Source organism: Phoca vitulina, unplaced genomic scaffold (genome assembly GCF_004348235.1).
Source record: "Phoca vitulina isolate PV1807 unplaced genomic scaffold, GSC_HSeal_1.0 scaffold71, whole genome shotgun sequence".
Lineage (NCBI taxonomy): Eukaryota > Metazoa > Chordata > Mammalia > Carnivora > Phocidae > Phoca > Phoca vitulina.
Window position 1 is genome coordinate 12904221 of NW_022589774.1, and position 19201 is coordinate 12923421.

At 33.5% G+C, this 19201-nt stretch overlaps 1 protein-coding gene across 5 annotated transcripts in view; it reads left to right on the top strand.

Annotated features, from left to right (window-relative positions):
• ODR4 (odr-4 GPCR localization factor homolog) overlaps nucleotides 1–19201 on the top strand; it is a 108104-nt gene that overhangs the window by 24167 nt on the left and 64736 nt on the right. For 3 of the 5 annotated variants that reach the window (XR_004297978.1, XM_032393224.1, XM_032393226.1), the window contains 2 exons: nucleotides 83–268; nucleotides 8184–8294. Coding sequence is in view for 3 of the 5 variants with exons in the window: in XM_032393224.1 (XP_032249115.1) it covers nucleotides 83–268; nucleotides 8184–8294 (297 nt within the window). In the remaining 2 variants the exon portion in view is untranslated. Of the gene's footprint in view, nucleotides 1–82; nucleotides 269–8183; nucleotides 8295–9912; nucleotides 9982–19201 lie in introns of all 5 variants that reach the window. The other 2 variants (XR_004297977.1, XM_032393225.1) reach the window with 1 other exon arrangement.

Genomic DNA, 19201 nt, shown 5'->3' on the forward strand with positions numbered 1-19201 from the left:
AGTGTATATTTCATATACAAATATATCACTGATGCTAGTAACAGACCTATCTAAATATTGATAATGTTCTATCTCCTTTTAGATTCTGAAAAAGAGTTTCATATCCTCCCTCACCGAGTTTTCGTCCCCATTCCGGGATCCACTGTAATGTTATGTGATTATAAATTTGGTGATGAGTCAGCTGAAGAAATGAGAGACCATTTTATAGAGATGTTAGATCATATGATTCAAATAGAAGATTTGGAAATTGCAGAGGAAATAAACACAGGTAATTATATGATGTTACTTAAGAACCTGATTAGACTTTTGCTAAGATGACCTATAAGGCATCTGGTTTAAGGATGTCTTTAGATTTCTTTAACACTAGTTCGGTTTGATATTTTTGAGGCATTTAAAAATGTGTCTGTTAATTTCTACAGATAGAAACATGCAGTCAGTGTTTTCCTGGAAAATTCTACCAAAATTTAAGTTACTTAAGGCTTTTCTAAGCCTAGCAAGTAGATCTTCATAAAACAAGTTCAGCTTTAAATAGGTGGAAATACATAGCTTTTAGGTGTTTCTTTTATTATAAGAGAAGTTTTCTTAAAATTCACTATCTTAATTGTTTGGTTAAGCATTTTTAAACAGTTTATTAAACATCTTTTCGATACTAGTGGGCTTTATTTTCTTACCCCTTCACGTAATTGGGATACTAAGGTTAAATGGGCAGTTCCAAACATTAGATCAAGATTATTTTTATAGAGCATAGATTTGCCATACTATCTAATTATGTAACAGTTTCTCCTCCTAAATGTCACTTTCACATTTGACCTTACATTCTTTTTTTTGTTACTTTTTTTTTTTTTTTAATATTGCACAGTTTATTCTTGTCCCAGTTTTTATCACAAAATACTGATTCCATCAAAATATATTTTTATTGATATTAGGGCCAACTTGCAAAACACTTGAAGCACAGATGTTGTTTCAAGGCGCCATTTTGTGATCTGACTTCCCTTTTCCACTTCTTGAATTAATCTCCTTTGTGGGTCTCTGGCTGTTGAGTTAGGTGGGTAACGTTCAGTCACAATGAAAGTAAGGTGAGGAACTGGTCTCTGGTGTGCTTGTTACCTTTGTGGTCTTTGATAACTACACTTGAGTCATTTTTTTTTTTAATTCTTAATTGTGACTTTTTAAAAAATTTTATTTCATTATTTTATGTTAATCACCATACATTACATCATTGGTTTTTGATGTAGTGTTCCATGATTCATTGTTTGCGTATAACACCCAGTGCTCCTTTCAATACGTGCCCTCTTTAATACCTATCACCAGGCTAACCAATCCCCCCTCCCCCCCCCCTCTAGAACCCTCAGTTTGTTTCTCAGAGTCCATAGTCTCTCATGGTTTGTCTCCCCCTCCGATTTCCCCCCCTTCATTTTTCCCTTCCTACTATCTTCTTTTTTTTTTTTAACATATATTATTTATTTAGAAGGCTGTTTTTGTTTTGTTTTGCTTTGCTTTGCTTTGCTTTTGTTTTGTGTCTAGTGAGAGAAAGATATGAAAATATATCTATAAATAAGTGTATAAGTTTATGACAGGCTTCCTGAAACATTTAAAAATATGTGATAAAAGTAATTATTTGCAAATATCAATAAATATCGAGTATGTAGCTATTTATCGAACTTCAGATTTCTGATATAATAGTAGAAAGTCTTTAGGTTGCTTTTGAATGTGGATGTTTATGAAATTTGAATATAACAATTTATAAGTCTTTTTTCTAATTCTAACTTCTTAATTATTTTTCTGTGACTTAACTAATTCCTGCCCCCACCATAAGAGTATTTGATTCAGAGTACTCTTGTTACAATGATGAGTCAAGTAAGTATTTCACTGGTGAATATCAAATCTGTCAGTAAAGTCTTAGATTAGTTGGAGACCAGTGAGTTTGTTGTTTTGTTTTCTTTTTCTTTTTTTTCTCAACAACTCCAGGTTAGTATTAATTATGATGTGGAACAGTAAGCTTATTTTAAAGAAAAAAAATACTTCAAATTGCTCAGTATCTGATGTTAAAAGAGCATCTGTGTTTTAATCCTTTGAAAACTATCATTTTTTAAGGGATAGCTATAGTATATTCCCTAACTGATGGGTACTTTGAAAGTAAACTGGTAAACATGTTTGCTGCTTTCTGAAATATGTTTTCCCAGATTGGTGGCTGCACTATCTCTGCCAACCAGATTTAGAGTCATCAGGGTAGGGATTTTTGATTGTTTTGTTCACTTTTGTCTCTATTGCCTGACAATAGTTCTTGACCCATTCTGTTGTTGATAATCTGAATGAATTTTACTTGGGATCACTAGAGTTGACCTAGTTCATCCTCTTTCTTTTAACATTGAAATTTATATTCCTAGGAGATGGGGATTTAGACTGTATTCTTCCTTATTCCAAATACCAGTCTGTCTTCCTATAACTAACACCTTATTCAGTAATCTGGAGCAGTAAAACATGAGTACTTTTTTACTGAGGCCATGCTTTTGAATTTGAGGTCAACTATCATGCTCTTAAGTATGTTGAAGCCAAATATTTGCACAGTCCTTTAACTGGTCTCTTTATTATAGTTTCCAGATCTCATTCTTTCTTACCACCTTGTTTGTCTTTTTATAGATTAGGAATTTTTAACCTGTGGTACCCATAACCTTTGGGGTCATAGCTGGCTTTCAGGAGGTCCACAAACCACTTAAAAGTAATTATATAATTTTTTTCTGGAAAAAGATTAAAGGGTTGGTGACCTAATAAAGATTAAAAACTACTTCTTTAAATATACTTTGGTTTGCCTTTCTTTAAATAAATTACCCTGAATTCAACCTAATATTCTAATAATATTATTAGCTATTATTTATATAGAACCTACTATGTATAGGCACGGTTTTAAGAGCCTTACAAATACTAAATCATTTAATTCTTACAATAGCCCTATGATGTAGATACTATTCTTAGTCCCATTTTCCAGATGAGAGAATTGAAGCTCAGAAAGGTCAAATAATTTTTCCAGGGTTACACAGCTAGTAAATGGTGGAGCTAGAATTTAAACTTAAGCAATTTGGTTCTAGAGTCTGTGCTTTTTTCTAACAATTCCTTTCCATGGGACCTAACCAACACAGACTATAGAACTACTACTTTCCATGGTCTAGATATTTATTTTAGCATGGCCATCTTCATTGCATCATTCAAAAATTTTTTTGACTTAAGTGAATGATGTTACATTATTCTGGTTTAATTTCATCTTCTGTCAGTATAATTTCTCACTTGTTGGCTAGAATCTTGGATCTGTTATTATAGTAGATGGTTTTCATATTCTTTTTGAATTACTTGTCACACTTTTAGTGTGTATTACATTCATGAAAGATTAAAGGGTAGCATTGTATGCAAAATTTGACCCAATCACAACTTACTTTATTATTTTTTTATTTTTTGACTAATTATTTTTACAACTTACTTTAAAAATCAGATATAAAAGCTTAGGGAGAGAGAGATTTCATTTAGATTATTTTTTTAAAGATTTTATTTATTTATTTGAGAGAAAGAGACAGAAATAGTGACAGAGATAGCGAGAGAGAGCAGGAGTGGGGAGGAGAAGCAGGCTCCCCGCTGAGCAGGGAGCTCAATGCAGGGCTCCATCTCAGGACCCTGTGACCATTACCTGAGCTGAAGGCAGGCGCTTAACTGCCCGAGCCACTCAGGCGCCCGGACTGTCAGATTTTTGAGAGTAAGTACCTAGAATGTTTCTCTGTACTCAGCTCTATGCCTCAAACATGATAGGTATTCTTAAATATTTGTTAATAATTGACTGATATATACTAAATAGGCCATTTTTTGGAAATTATTGCACATCTTTTTTTCACTTATTTTATGCTTGAAAAATTGTAAAGTTTACATCTAGCCAGATACAAGGTTTTTAAGGCTTGTGTAGGGCACTACAACTGAACATGTACATTTAAAAAGGGTATGATAGTCATAGCTCTATGGTGATATAATTCGGAACATTTTAAGGGGTATAGAACATTTAAAACATATGACATTATGCAGCACTAGACATTTTAATTCTAGTTGACAGCATTTAGTATGTCTATTTATCAGATATTTATTAAGCATTTGCTCTGTTCAAGGCAATGTGATAGATAAAAAATCAAAGACGAGATTCCTTTCCTTAAAAAGCCTGATTTGGAAGATATATGTATGCACTATTAATTATGCAGAACATGTAGTAAGGTCATAAGAGTAAGAACTTACCATTAATGATTAAAATTTTAGAGTTTCCAGTGATTTTGTTAATTATTCAATGAGAAGAAAATATTTTGACTGTAGGTTAGCGATAACAATCTCCAGTAACCAAGTTTTGACATTAGTATTTTCGATTTTAGTAAACTGTTTCCATTTTTTCATTGTTTATTATTACTGCTTTATGTTTCACTTTAATTGAAAGCACACATCTATTGTATAAATTGATACTCTGTAGTATTCAGTGGATAATCCCAAATATATTAAAAGCTCCCTAGTTTTGAATGATTCTTAGAATTCTTTGAAATATCCTTGCAAATAATTAAAAGACTTATTTATATCAAGATAATATACTTCTTAGCTATTATTATCAAATTTAAATGCTATTCTCTAATGAATTGTTTTTATCGTTTATATGTATACTAAATATATTTTAATCCTGTTTTTCAGCTTTCCTTCAGTAAGCTTTATCATTAATACTGTACCATGTTAAATATTAGTATGAGCTAGTAATTGAAGTATTTAAAAATCCACTTTTTAATCTTGATGATATATAAATGTTCATTAGTCTTGTGGATTTTGATTTTTTATAAGCTTTTAATATTGGTACTTAGTTGTATATTTCACACTGTATTTTAAAATTATTTTCTGTCTATATTTTTTTATGCTGGTAATCTATTATAAAGATAGATAAACTGAATAGGAAGAGTTTAATATTGCACAAAGGAAACAAAACAGCAATTTGTGGAAAGTTTAGGTGTATATACTTGAATGTATGCTGTATCAAACTCATAATCTCTAGATTATATATTTTTCTAATATTATATAATGTATTGAAGATACTGCTTCATTATGTTAAATATGATTCTTTAAGGACTCTTTCCTGTTTTTGAAACTTATATAAATCCTAACTGAGTGATTGATTGACTACTCTATTTTAAGCATTAGGGTTCTAGAGATCAAATATACAGTTCTGACTCTGAAGAAGTTCACAGTCTAGAGGGAAATACAGAGAAATGGGTTACTCTAAATAAAGTGATTAGTTCTATAATAGAAGGATGAACAGAATTATCAGAACATTTAGCACAGGGATTATCCTTTTATGGGGTTAGAGAAAGCTTCTGAAAGCAAGTGACATTTGAGTTCATTTTGAAGGATGAATGCAATAAAAGTAACTCTAGGCTTTTCAGGAATTGAACACTGGCATCAGATGTATTGTGACCAAGAATATGACTTGTCTAGAATTATATTAGTTTTGCTTTTTCAAATATTTGTTGAATTAGAAGAAATGATTTGGTAATTAGCATATTTTTAATAGCAAAATAACATATTCCCAGATTATAGGATAGGGTAAAAACATAAACATTTTAATAGAAAAATAAAGTGATTTTTCATGACATCCTATTCGTTTAGAATTATATTCACTTACTCATTCACTCCCTTACTCATTCATTAATTACTCAAAAATAAATTTTATTAATAAAATAATGGATTATTAATAAATATTAATTTTTCATTAATTTACTAAAAATATTAGATGCATAATTTTATGAAGATAGTATTTTAACTGAGTCCAGGTATGCCACTTACATCTGTGTAACTTTAAATAATCCCCCTCCGAATCCCAGATTCTCTTGGTGTTAAGAGAATTTAGTACAAACATTAGGGAAAATACTTTCTAAACAAAAAGAGATACATAACTGTAAGGTGATATTAACTAGTATTATTATAAGACATTTAAATAATGAACTTTCTGAATTATAATAAAGAATATTAACATTAAAGTATAAAAGTAATATTTTATAGTATGTATAAATTTTCCTATATATTTGAAATTAGGGTTTTCATATATAATAAACCATAAAAGGTGGAGTTCAAATGTTAAAGTTCAAAAATTGAGGGGCACCTGGGTGGCTCAGTCGTTAAGCGTCTGCCTTTGGCTCAGGTCATGATCCCAAGGTCCTGGGATCGAGCCCCACATTGGGCTCCCTGCTCAGTGGGAAGCCTGCTTCTCCCTCTCCCACTCCCCCTGCTTGTGTTCCCTCTCTCGCTGTCTCGCTCTCTGTCAAATAAATAAGATATTTTTAAAAAAATGAAAATTACTATACATTTAGGGGTGTTAAACTTGTTATAAGAATCTGGCTTTATTTTCTAAGTATTTGATGTTATTATTTGCTGATTATTATTTAATTGTTTTTATTCTATAATATACTTGCCAAGTAGTTGCTATGTTTGAAATACATATTTTGTCAGGTAAATACCTTAAAATAACATACTTTTAAATGACTTAAGGGATGAAGAACAATTTGTTTGTCAAAATGACTCACTTAAGGTGAGGGATAACTATGGCTTTAAAATTTCTTAAGTGCATTAGTCATCTCCTACTAGATATTAAGTTAGTAATTCAGATGCACTTTATCTACAGTATCAGCTAAAAATTTGAAGACGCACCTTTAAAATCGGGTGAAACTCATCTTTGCCAATTCTGTCTTTATATCAGAACTAATTAATATTTGTTGTTTGGTTAAACATTGATAATTTAATTATAAAGGAAAGAGAAGTAATAATGAACATGTATTTTTATGACTAAATCACTGAGTATAGTGAAACCTCATTACTTCAGTATTCAGGGATTGGAAGAAGACAACTAAGGAGTTTAAGTTGTAACATTTTATTTTAAGCATCTAAATAGTCCTGCCTAACTATCAACAGCTTGGAATGAAATTGAACACATTTACAACTTAGCATGCATTCATTATTGCCCTTGTTTTCTCTTTTGTTGGCAGTTGCTCAAAAAGGTTACTTTCTTACATGATTAATTTGGGGCTTGTCTGAAGTTAAAATTACCTGATTTTAAGGAATGCTTAAGATCTAATTTCCTATCAAATCATATGTTATTTGCATTTAAATTTCAGATACTAGTAAAATGACAAAGTGTCTGAGATTTGAATTAAAATCCCAGAAGCTCCCACCAAAAACAAACATAAATAAATTGTTATGACAACGTCTTACTCATCCTTGAAAAATACTCTGCTTCAGTAAAATTATCTCAGATTTGTATCAAATCAGTATGATTTTGTATGACAGATTAAAAATTAAAATAGAGCAATGAAATATTTTTTTATAGAAGTAAATTACTTGTGCAGAAAATTTGACATACTAGAGCATGACTTGCATATAACAATTCAATATTAAATGTATAAGTAATATATCATGAAAAACCATTTTTGTGCTCTTTATTTTTTTATTAACATATAATGTATTATTTGTTAATTTTTGTGCTCTTTAAATACAAGTACTCAAGTAAAAAAAATCCATAGCAAATAAGTGTAATTCATGCTTCATCCATTATTTGTATTTGTTATCTGAAATAAGGATTTTGGTGGCCCCCCAAAAAAAGTTTTTTGGTACTGATATTTACTAATAGAAAAACCAAAATTGTATGTGTGTTAACATGACTAAAACTGTACTATTTATTCAACTTTTTTTTTTTTTTTTTTTTTTTTTTAAAGATTTTATTTATTTATTTGACAGAGAGAGAGACAGCGAGAGAGGGAACACAAGCAGGGGGAGTGGGAGAGGGAGAAGCAGGCTTCCCGCCGAGCAGGGAGCCCGATGCGGGGCTCGATCCCAGGACCCTGGGATCATGACCTGAGCTGAAGGCAGACGCTTAACGACTGAGCCACCCAGGCGCCCCTATTTATTCAACTTTTTGATCTATAGATGAAGTTAGGGGAAAAATGAAGCTGGTAGGCTAATGTAATCTAGAACTAAGGTGTTATAATCCTTGAGAAAACTAGAAACTGGAAATATAGAAGACTGAATTTTTTTTGATAATATGTTCCTTATAATGTTCTTCTTTAAAACTCATTTTAAAATGGGAATTATTCCCATTTTATTTAGGATTGATTGTTATTATCCTCTTGCAGCTTGTATGAGTTACTCTATGAATACTGAAGCTTCATTGGACAACACAGATGATGAACAACCAAAGCAACCAATTAAAGCTACAGTAATATTGAAAATTCAGCAAAACATAGGTATATAATTTCTTTTATAACATTGAAAAGATGGTATTTTGGATTTGAGTTTTCTCATTATTTTAAAATTGTTTCCATTACATTTTGCTTTCTTAGAGGTGCTAGATTAAGCCTGTATTTATTATTATGGAAAGTGCTAGTCCCTGAAGATGGAAGAGATGGAAGGATTTATAAATAATGCATTATCGCAATTGCTCTCAAACATGACACTTTCTATTAATTTTTTTTGGCGTGTTTGTTTGTTTTTAGAGGGGGTGGGAGGGGCAGACAGAGAGAGAGAATCTTAAGCAGGCTCCATACCGGTGCAGAGCCTGATGTGGGGCTCGATCTCACAACCCTGAGATTATGACCTCAGCTGAAATCAAGAGTTGGATGCTTAATGACTTAACCACCCAGGCACCCCACTTTTTGTGTTTTTACAAGAAAAACTTGTTGAGTTTCGGGAATCAGTTATTATAGTTGGGCCAATGCTTTTCAGACTGGTGTTCTTTGAAAAACTGCTATTGTAGGAGATTTTGATACGTGTTCTATGAAAAAAGTCAAATTCAAGTCTGGAAATTTGTAATGAACTTTAGAATTTTAAAGGCTCCAAGAAGCGTGGCAATCACTTCAACATTGTTCAGACATATTGATTAAAGAACATGTAGACTGTTGTTAAGTGGAATGCCAATTTGAAAAATGCTTTATAAGCATTAAGACTTTTGACTGTTAGAAGCCAGAAGATTTTTCTTGGCACTTACTCATTAGATAATTACCTAAATTCTTTTTTTTTTTTTTTTTTTTTTTTAAAGATTTTATTTATTTATTTGAGAGAGAGAGAACGAGAGACAGAGAGCATGAGAGGGAGGAGGGTCAGAGGGAGAAGCAGACTCCCCGCCGAGCAGGGAGCCCGATGTGGGACTCGATCCCGGGACTCCAGGACCATGACCTGAGCCGAAGGCAGCCGCTTAACCAACTGAGCCACCCAGGCGCCCTAATTACCTAAATTCTTTGTACCGAAGTGTGTGTGTATGTGTGTGTCTGTCTGGACTGCTCTGGTCGGCTTTGTTTTGGTTAACTTACAGTTATCAGGAAAAAATAAGTAAAACTAAAAGTTGCCAACACAAACTTACTAATTCTTAGATTTTATAATGGTAGAATCTTGAGTTTTTTAGTTTGAATAGTTACACAGATGACTTTGCCTTGTCATGTTTGAGACCCGCTGCCCATTGGAGCTGTCTTTTGGTTTAAGCTAGGTACCATAAGATGGCTGGAATGTCAGTGTGCATATTTATAGAAACTTTTTTAAAGTATATGTGAGTTTTTCTCTCAAATGTGTGTGAGTGCACATGTGTGTAAGAGAGATACTTTTTTTTTTTCTTTTTTGAAGGTTTTGCTAAGTGGGGAAGTACATGATTACCAGTCCAGTCTTTGCCATATATTCAACGTATTGCTGTGTTTTCCTCCTAAGACTTGGCTGGCTTTTAATACATATACATGTGTGTATAAGCATACATGTTTGTGCAGGTGCATCTTGTTGTTTAGGCCCATCATTGCCTACATTTCAGAGCCTAGGACCAGTTAAGCCTTTCTTTCGCTCATTCCATTTCCATTTGTTTTGTGTTTGTTTTACTTGTAGGTGTGATTGCAGCATTTGCGGTTGCAGTCCTTGCTGCGGGTATCTCCTTTCATTACTTCAGTGATTAGGGTGAGACACAGCTTCCTGATCTTCCAGAGAACACTGAGCAACCATTATGAATAAAAGACGCAAACAGTCCATCTGCATTTAAGACCAGAGCAGCCACCTCTGCTGCCATTATGCCTATTATGTTTCTGACTAAAATGAAATCACCAGCTGCCTTGTTTAGCCCTGCTTATGTTATAGATGGCTCAGGCTTCCAAAAATAAAGTTGTGTATGTAGATGGAAGTTGCATGTAACAAATCCTTATTATCTATTTTTAAAAATGTTCAAAGTGATGGTTTATTTTCATAGATTTTAGTCCTGTTGATCTGGATCACATATTGATCACGATATTGAAAATTTGAATAGTCAGAGTTGACTGAATATCTTAGTAATAGAATAACTGGAGAAATTTCTACAAAGTGGGGCAACAATCTGTTGGGTAAGTTCATACTCTAGGACCTTTTTTTTTTTATGGCACAACAAGAAGTTTTATTCTATTGATAGAAAAAAAAAACCTGCAATTAATAGTTATACCACAGCAGTTAACAGCATGTAAAAAGAAATGTCTCTTTTAAAACATTAGAGGAAAAATATCTGCTCTGCATTTTTTAAATTTTATTTTATTATTTTATGTTAATCACAATATATTACATCATTAGTTTTTGATGTAATGTTCCATGATTCATTGTTTGCATATACCCAGTGCTCCATTCAATACGTGCCCTCTTTAATACCACCACCAGGCTAACCCATCCCCCACCCCCCTCCCCTCTAGAACCCTCAGTTTGTTTCTCAGAGTCCATAGTCTCTCATGGTTCGTCTCCCCATACGATTTCCCCCCCTTCATTTTTCCCTTCCTACTATCTTTTTTTTTAACATACAATGTATTATTTGTTTCAGAGGTACAGGTCTGTGACTCATCAGTCTTACACAATTCACAGCGCTCACCATAGCACATACCCTCCCCAATGTCTATCACCCAGCCACCCCATTCCTCCCACCCCCCACCACTCCAGCAACCCTCAGTTTCTTTCCTGAGACTAGGACCTTTCTAATGTATACTCAGTTCCCAAAATACTGACCAAGTTCTGGTCAAGGGATAGGAAACCTTCCCAGAAAGGTTTGAATTATTAAGGATTGCCATAAATCATGTGCTTTCTCAGGTTAGTGTATCATATCTGCTTTAATATATTTAGTAAGACTTTTACTTCTAACAGTACGTTAGACTAGGTACTGCAAAACAACTAAATGCTGAATAAAATCTATTTTTGAATGCATTAATCAGCTCAAAGAAAGTAGGGGAAGTTTCTGTGAATCATACCTCTATTTTTACTTGCCCACAGATGAACACATTTTGAGTTGGGAATTGCGAATACTGTATTAAGCATGCAAGTGGGCAGTGGTTACACAGATAGCAAATACCAACTGCAACATAGCCATATGCAGTTTGCCTTGGACTAGAAACAAGATGAATCTGAATCTGAGATGTTGTCCTAGCCAGGACAGTTGAAGTGGCTACTTAGTTTGTGATATCCTGTAACTCCTGGCAGAAGCAAGATACAGGCTCAAGATTTCCATAGATTAAGATAAAAAAATATGACTAGAGATTACCAGGTGCAAATTGAAACTAGCTAGCATGAGAAAAAACCTATAGGAATAATAAACTTTGGATTCAATTCTCCATGGTCTCATCACTGACATCTATGAAAGATGGAACCGCAGGCAGATCTAAGAAAGAAAACAATGCTAAAAATGAAAAATATGTTACTTGAAATTAAAAAAAAAAAAACCCTCAGACATGTTGAATATCATATTAGACTCAACTGAAGAGACAAACTGGAAGTGAGATCTAAAGGAATTACCCAGTGCACAGCAAAAAGAAACAAGGAGCTAGAAAATACAAACATTAAAGAGAAGAATAGCGATATGAAGGGAAGATGGTTACAAAGACTAGAAGTATTAGGAGGGAAGAATAGAGAGGATGGAGGAGTACAATATTTGAAGATAACTATTTTCTTTTTGGAAAAACATGAATTCATAATTTGAGGAAGCACAATATATCCCAAGCATACATGGATCAAATCCATGCCTAAACCCAAAGTAGTGTAACTACAAGATACCAAACACAAGATTTTAAAAACATTCAAAAGAACAAAAAGATCATCAGTGAAGGCAGCATACATACTAACATACTTGTAGGCTTCTCAATAGCAACAATGTACCCAAAAGATGGTGGAATAATGCCTTCAAAATTCTGAGAAAAACTATTATCAACTTAGACTTTGTGCCAAGCAAAACTGAAAAGTTCAGATGAAAAACAGATTTTTACCATCAACGGAACTTCAATAAAGAAACTGCAAAAGGTTGATCTTCAGAAGGAAAATGTTTCCACAAGGATGATCTGAAATCGAAGATCTGGTGAACAAATATAATGATAAACATGTAAATCAAAAGTGTTGCTAGTATAAAACAGTCGTAATTGAAGAAGTGTTTATAAGAAGTAAAATTGTAAACAATTGTAAAACTAAATAAACGTTCTGTGCAACATGGATGTGGACTTCTAAAATAGGATATAATTAAAAAACTGGATAATAGCATTTAAGATGGGAGGAGGGTGATTAGAATTAAAGTGTTCTGAGGTGCTTTCATTATTCAGAAAGTGGGTTAAGATACTGCTAAGATAATAGATATAGAATGAATCATTGCAAAGGAAAAGAAGTTTAAAATAGTGAAACAGGAAGACAATAACTTAGCCCAAAAGGAAGAAATTAGGGGTGGGGGAGGAACAAAATTAGTAAGATAATAATAACAAGTCAAGTAATACTAATTAAAATAAACATGAATAAACTAAACCCAGTTCAACAACAGATTGATTAGGTTTTTTAAAATCCAGCTATATATAGGCTGGATTTTTTAAAAGATGAAAACGCAGAGGGAAATAAAATTTGTGTAGCTTTAGTGATACTAAATCAAAATTAGTTTTATGGTAATATTAAAGATGGAGAAGGCCACTAATAATGATAAAAGGATCAATTCATTAGAAATATATAACAATTTTAAATATGTACATTATAAAATGGCCTCAAAATGTATAAGACTAAACCAAAAAACTGAACAACATAGAGATTTCAACAGCTCTCAGTTATTGATAAATAAACCAAGACAAACAATGAATGAAAACACAGATTTGGATAATGCAATTAACAATATTGATTTCAATGGACAAATTTAAAATAATCAGCAATTAGAGAATATTCTTAAGCATTTTATATTAGCAAAAATTGACCATGTACTAGGTATGAAATAAGTCACAATAAAGTTTTAAAAATCAGTATTAAATGTATAATCAGAAATAAGTTAGAGTTCAGTAAGAAAGGTTAAAATTTTAAAAATCATACATTTACAAGTTTTAAAACTTTCGTAGATGAAAGAAGAAAACATAAATAGAACCTAATTATAAGTATCACATTTGGAAAAATTGGGTGATGCAGCAGAAACATTACTAAAGGAAATTAAATGCATAAATTAAAAAGCCTAAGTATATAACTTAAGAGCAACAGAATAAACTTAATGTTGAAGCAAGGAGATACAGGCGAGGGAAGAAATCAATGAATTAGAAAACAAAAAGTCACAATGTCAAAGTGGTTTTCATGACAACAATAAAATTGGCATAATCAAGAAAACAGGGCACAAGTCGATGAAATAAAGATTGAAAAGGAGTCCTAACCCATAGATACAGCAGAGATGAAAATAATGAGCATCTTAATATATTTGAAAACTTAGACAAAACAGATCAAGGTATAGAAAAATGCAATTTCCTTAAATAGTCCAGAGAAGAAATAGACAAGCTACATAGACTTACTCAATAGTATTGAATAGTAGGTAATTTTTTTTGACAGAACATCTAGTCCACATCTACAGATGTTTCTCTTTCAAGGACCATACTATTTCAACATTTCATATAAACTCTCCCAAGGATTAAGTCATGTCAGCTCTAATGAAGCCAGTATAACTTCTGATACTAGAATCAGACACATTCAGTAAGTTAAAGACTCATCACACATATTAACAGATGTGAAAACCAAAAACACTATTGATAAGCTAAATTCAACATTATATAAAAAAGGATAACGCAGCATGACTAAGTGGTATATATACATTAAAAATCAGAAACTCAATAAGGATGCCTATTTTATCACAACTTCTATTCATCGTTGTAGAAATAACAAGCAAAAGATAAATCAGGTATTTTAAGAGGATGTAACTGAGCATACAAAAAGATGTTTAATCTCATAAATGATCAACTAAGACCACAGTGAATATCATTTTACATCCAATAGATTGAAAAATTAAGAAATATGACAATATCAATGAAGAAGATGTGCATCAAGAAGACATTTACAGGTGGGGTTGTAAACCAATACACAGTTTGCCATAGAAAGCAGTTTGGCATTATCTTGTGAAGTTAAACATTTACATTAATACCTGACCATTCTGCTTCTACATATACATACCTTAGAGAAATTTTTCTATAGGTGCCCAAGAGCACATCTATGAGAATGTTCAAAGCAGCCCTGTTTGTAACCACCCAAATATTCATTGACAAGAGAATGACAAATTGCGGGTTTTGTACTTTTATTTAATAGGGAGAATGACCTAAGAAAGCAAGTTTCAGAAGCTCACATGCAGTTTGATAACTTTTATAAAGTTTAAAAACAAGCAAATCTATATTACACAGGAACACATTTATGATAAAACTTTTTTAATGTGAAGGAGTGATACCCAAATTCAGAATGGTATTACCATTTCTGGTGGGACTGATGGCAGAGCAGGAAGGCAAGAAGGAACAAATGAATAGAGGAAACATAATTAGTAATGTTTTAGTTCTTGAGTTGAAATGGGTTACTTGATCTTCATTTTATTTACTTAATGGTATCAACATATGTATTATTTTGGTTGTCTGCTACTAACAAACCACCCCAAACTTAATTGACTTAAAACGACAAACATTTAGGGTGCCTGGGTGGCTTAGTCAGTTAAGCGTCTGCCTTCAGCTCAGGTCATGATCCCAGGGTACTGGGATCAAGTCCCACACTGGGCTCCCTGCTCAGCTGGGAGTCTGCTTCTCCCCTTCCCTCTACTTGTGCTTTCTGTCTCTCACGTGCTCTCTGTCGCAAAATAAATAAGTAAAATCTTAAAAAAAAAAAAAAAAAGGCAACCATTTAATTTCCCCCTCCCCCAAATTCTGAATTGACAGGAATCAGTTGTCTTGTTCTCCACATGGTGTTGGCTAGAGCTACAATTTTCTAAGAGCTTGACTGGGTTTGAAACCTCCAAAATAGCTCATTCACATGGTTGGCAGTGGATGCTGGCTGTCAGCTGGGAACCTGGCTATCACACCTCAGTTCTCCTCTATGTGGCCTCTCCATGTGGCTTGGGGTTCTTTCATCAGGGTGGCTGGGCTTCTTCCTGTCATGATAATGGGGATTCAAGAAGTAACATCCCAAGTGTGAGCATTCCAAGAAGAGAGAAGTAGGAGCTTTGAGTCCTCTTGAGGCCCTGGCTTAGAAATCTCAGAACATCACTACATTGTATTGGTCAAAGTAATCTATAGGACCAGCCTAGATTAAAGATGAAGGGGAAAAAAGCCTTTACCTCTCAATGGGTATGCATATATGAGAAGGAAAGGGCTTGATGGCAACTATCTTTGGAGATTATCATTATACCCTCTGCAAATAGCAATTCATGTTTTTGACATGTGGAAAATGCATTCACCACCTCAAGAGACACCTTAAAGTTGCATCTAAATATGTCATCAGATTCAGGTTCAAGGCCCATAATCTCATCATTTAAATCAGTTTCAGGTATATATGAGCCACCTTTACTGCAGTTCTAAATATGAAGATGTGTGAACTAAAGAAACAAGTTTTCTTCCCCATACTCATCTAGCATACAATGGCAAGACAGGCAATAGATTTCTTGTTTGAACAGGGAAAACGGGAGGTGCAAAGCAGGAGATGGTCCACAGCAATTCAGAACTCCAGCTGGGCACATGTCTCTCATTCATCATGATTCTGGGAGCAGGGAGTTTATGATAATTAGGGCCTAATTCTTAGCCCTTGGACCTTCCCTATGAGATTTTGACTCAACTCTGAGTTGTCCTTTTCCATGAGAATGGCTTGTTTGAAGTTGAACAGTTTTCTCAATTTGCTTCCTGATTTTCGAAGGTTGAAGGTCCAGAAGCCTTTTTTTATTTTGAACTGTCTCTTCCTTTTAGACCAAACTTATGTAATTCCTTTAAAAATATTGCATATTTTGGGGGCACCAAAATTTGGGTGGCTCAGTTGTTAAGTGTCTGCCTTCGGTTCAGGTCATGATCCCAGGGTCCTGGGATCAATCCCCGCATCGGGCTCTCTGCTCGTTGGGAAGCCTGCTTCTCCCTCTCTCACTCCCCCTTCTTGTGTTCCCTCTCTCGCTGTTTCTCTCTGTCAAATAAATAAAATCTTAAATAAATAAATAAATAAATAAATAAATAAATAAATAAATAAATAAAAATATTGCATATTTTCTATGAATCAAATTATAATCCACTCCATTCAATAAAAGGCACACCCACAAATCTTGAGACCGGCCTCTCCCTCTACTTTGAGCTAAATGTCAGGATGCTGAAGGACCGCATCCTTAAGAATCTTAGGTACCAATTGCCTCGCTGAGTGGATGGACTATAATACATGCTGATAAGATTCTTAGAAGTCTTTTTTTGCCAGCTGAGAGATCTATGAGGCACTGGCTTAAATATTTCTGAAGTCTTAAAGGTTATTATTACAGCTGGACCCTTGATCATAACTTACCCTGATGTTATATGTTTTACTTGACGTTCTCTGGAGTTGACCATTGCCCAGAGGTAATTTCCTCCTTGAGAATTTCTTGTTGACTGGAAAAAGGTGTTCAAGGCCTTCATATGTCTCACAGCATTTCCTCCAAAACTGAACAGTTTCTTATTTAGTTCATCTGTCTTTTTCTGTATTTGATCATTGCCAGCTAAAAGTCACTTGGCATTTTCAGTATTCTGCCTGGAAATCTCCTTGGCCAGATGCACGGGTTTATTCAGTTACTTCTTCCCCTTAGTGATTTCCATGAGTTCATTAGTTCTACCTTTCACATTAATGCAGGTGAAAGTGCCTTTCATAACAGGGGTTGCCTTTCAATAACGATTTCCTCATTGTTCTAGCCACCCCTGTTTCCTGAAGTCCCTAAAGCCTTCATCTCCTCAGTTCCAAAGTTAAGGCTACATGTTTTGGTTTTGGCCCAGCACTACTCTTATTTCTAGGTACCAGTTTCTATTTTGGTTATCTCTTCCATAACAATCTCAAAACATATTGGCATTAACCATTTTATTAATGGTTCCATTAATCATTTATTAATCATTTATATATTTATAATTCTGTGGATAGACTGGGATCAGCTGAAAGGTTATTCTGTTCCACATGATGTTGGCTGGGGCTTCAATTACCTAAGGGCTGTGACATCCAAGATAGTTCATCCACATGGTTGGCAATTTATCTGCTGCTTCTCCGTATAACCTCTCCATAGGGCTTAGGCTTCTCAAAGCATGGTGGTTGAATTCAAAAAGGAAGAGCCCCAAGAATCAGTGTTCAAAAAAGAAGGAAGTGGGAAATTGTTACTTCTTAAAGGACTGGGCTCAGAAATCCTAGAATGTCATTCCTCTGTATTCTGTTGGTCAAAGCAAACAGGCCTAGAGTAGATCCTATAGGAGAAGGAAAAGAGGCTCACCTCTCAATGGCATATGCATACAGGGAGGGAAAGAACTAATGGCATTCACCACAGGAGACTTATTACACATATATTCTTTAGTATATGTCAAATCTTAAACACATGAGAAAGGAGAGAATTAAAGAAGTTCACTAGGGAGATGGTTAACTATTATTACTCTAAAAACATAATTCATATATTATCTTACCACAATCTGCCTTCTCCAATAGCACCCCTGTCTCCCTCCTTTCTGTTTTGACATTTTTGTGGGTAAATAAATGTCTTTCCCTTTTACCTACTCCTAAAATGTTCCAAGGTCAATAGGCTCAAAACCATCTTACCCAAATAGTTGGGAATAATCAAGCTCTATTACAATGTGTATTTGTTTTTTGGCTTTTACCTTAGATATTTGTCTAAGTATAAACTAGCCAATGTACAATATCTAGTAAATTATTCTTGATTTCTGACTTTAACCTAATAATTATATTGGAAATATGAAGTATGTTAATGAATAGTAACTAAAGGTAGTCAATGAGTTCTCATATACTTCATAACCTATTAAAAGGTAAATTAATACTTTAATAGGTTTTGATTTATTGGTTAAGGACAAGTGATAAAAGTGGAGTTAGAAATGACACTTGTTTGTCTCTGCTTTTGCCTTTTCTAATGTGTTTTCACATACATTATCTCAGTGGATTTTTATAACACTCTTGTGTGTAAGCAGGTTAGAGATTTGTTTAATGGACCCAAATTTGGTGGATATAAATGAAGTGTACATTATTATGTATTGTATCCAATGACACATAGGAAGAATAGCCATTTGAGTAAGTAACTATTACCTGTCTCAATATCAGAAATAGATTATTCCTTCTTTTTTCATCTTTGTAAAAATATTCTGTAAATATTTTACATACTTAGCACCATCAAATGAAGCTAGACTTTACACCGTTCTGTGGAATTTATGAAATTCTGATCCCGAAGAGCCCTGTAGAAAAAGGCTTGATCTTTAAAGAAAAGATCTTTCACTCAATTTGTTCAGTTTGTTAAGGAGACCTTTTGTTTATTATAGAATTGTGAAAAGGAACTTAATGGAATGGATGAAGGTAGTTTAATCACCTCTTAGGTTCTATTTTAGTGAAATCCAATTTAGTTGTAGATACACCAAATGCCTGGCCCCATGATTAAAATTCTGAATGTCAGTAAGCTAAGACACTGGACTGCAATATTTATATCTAAACAAAAATAACAGTGTTTAAAAAATAATAATCCTATGCTTTCAAGTTAGCACTATTGAAAACATTTTCTAAATTTTAATTCTAAATTATAACTGAAATAATAGCTAATGATTATGGAGAGTTGACTTGTATGCCTAGATCTTCTAATTAAGAAACAACACCTTGGGAAGTCACTTAATCCCTTTGACCTTTAGGTTGGAACAAATTGTAACATTAAATTAACTCTCATATAGTG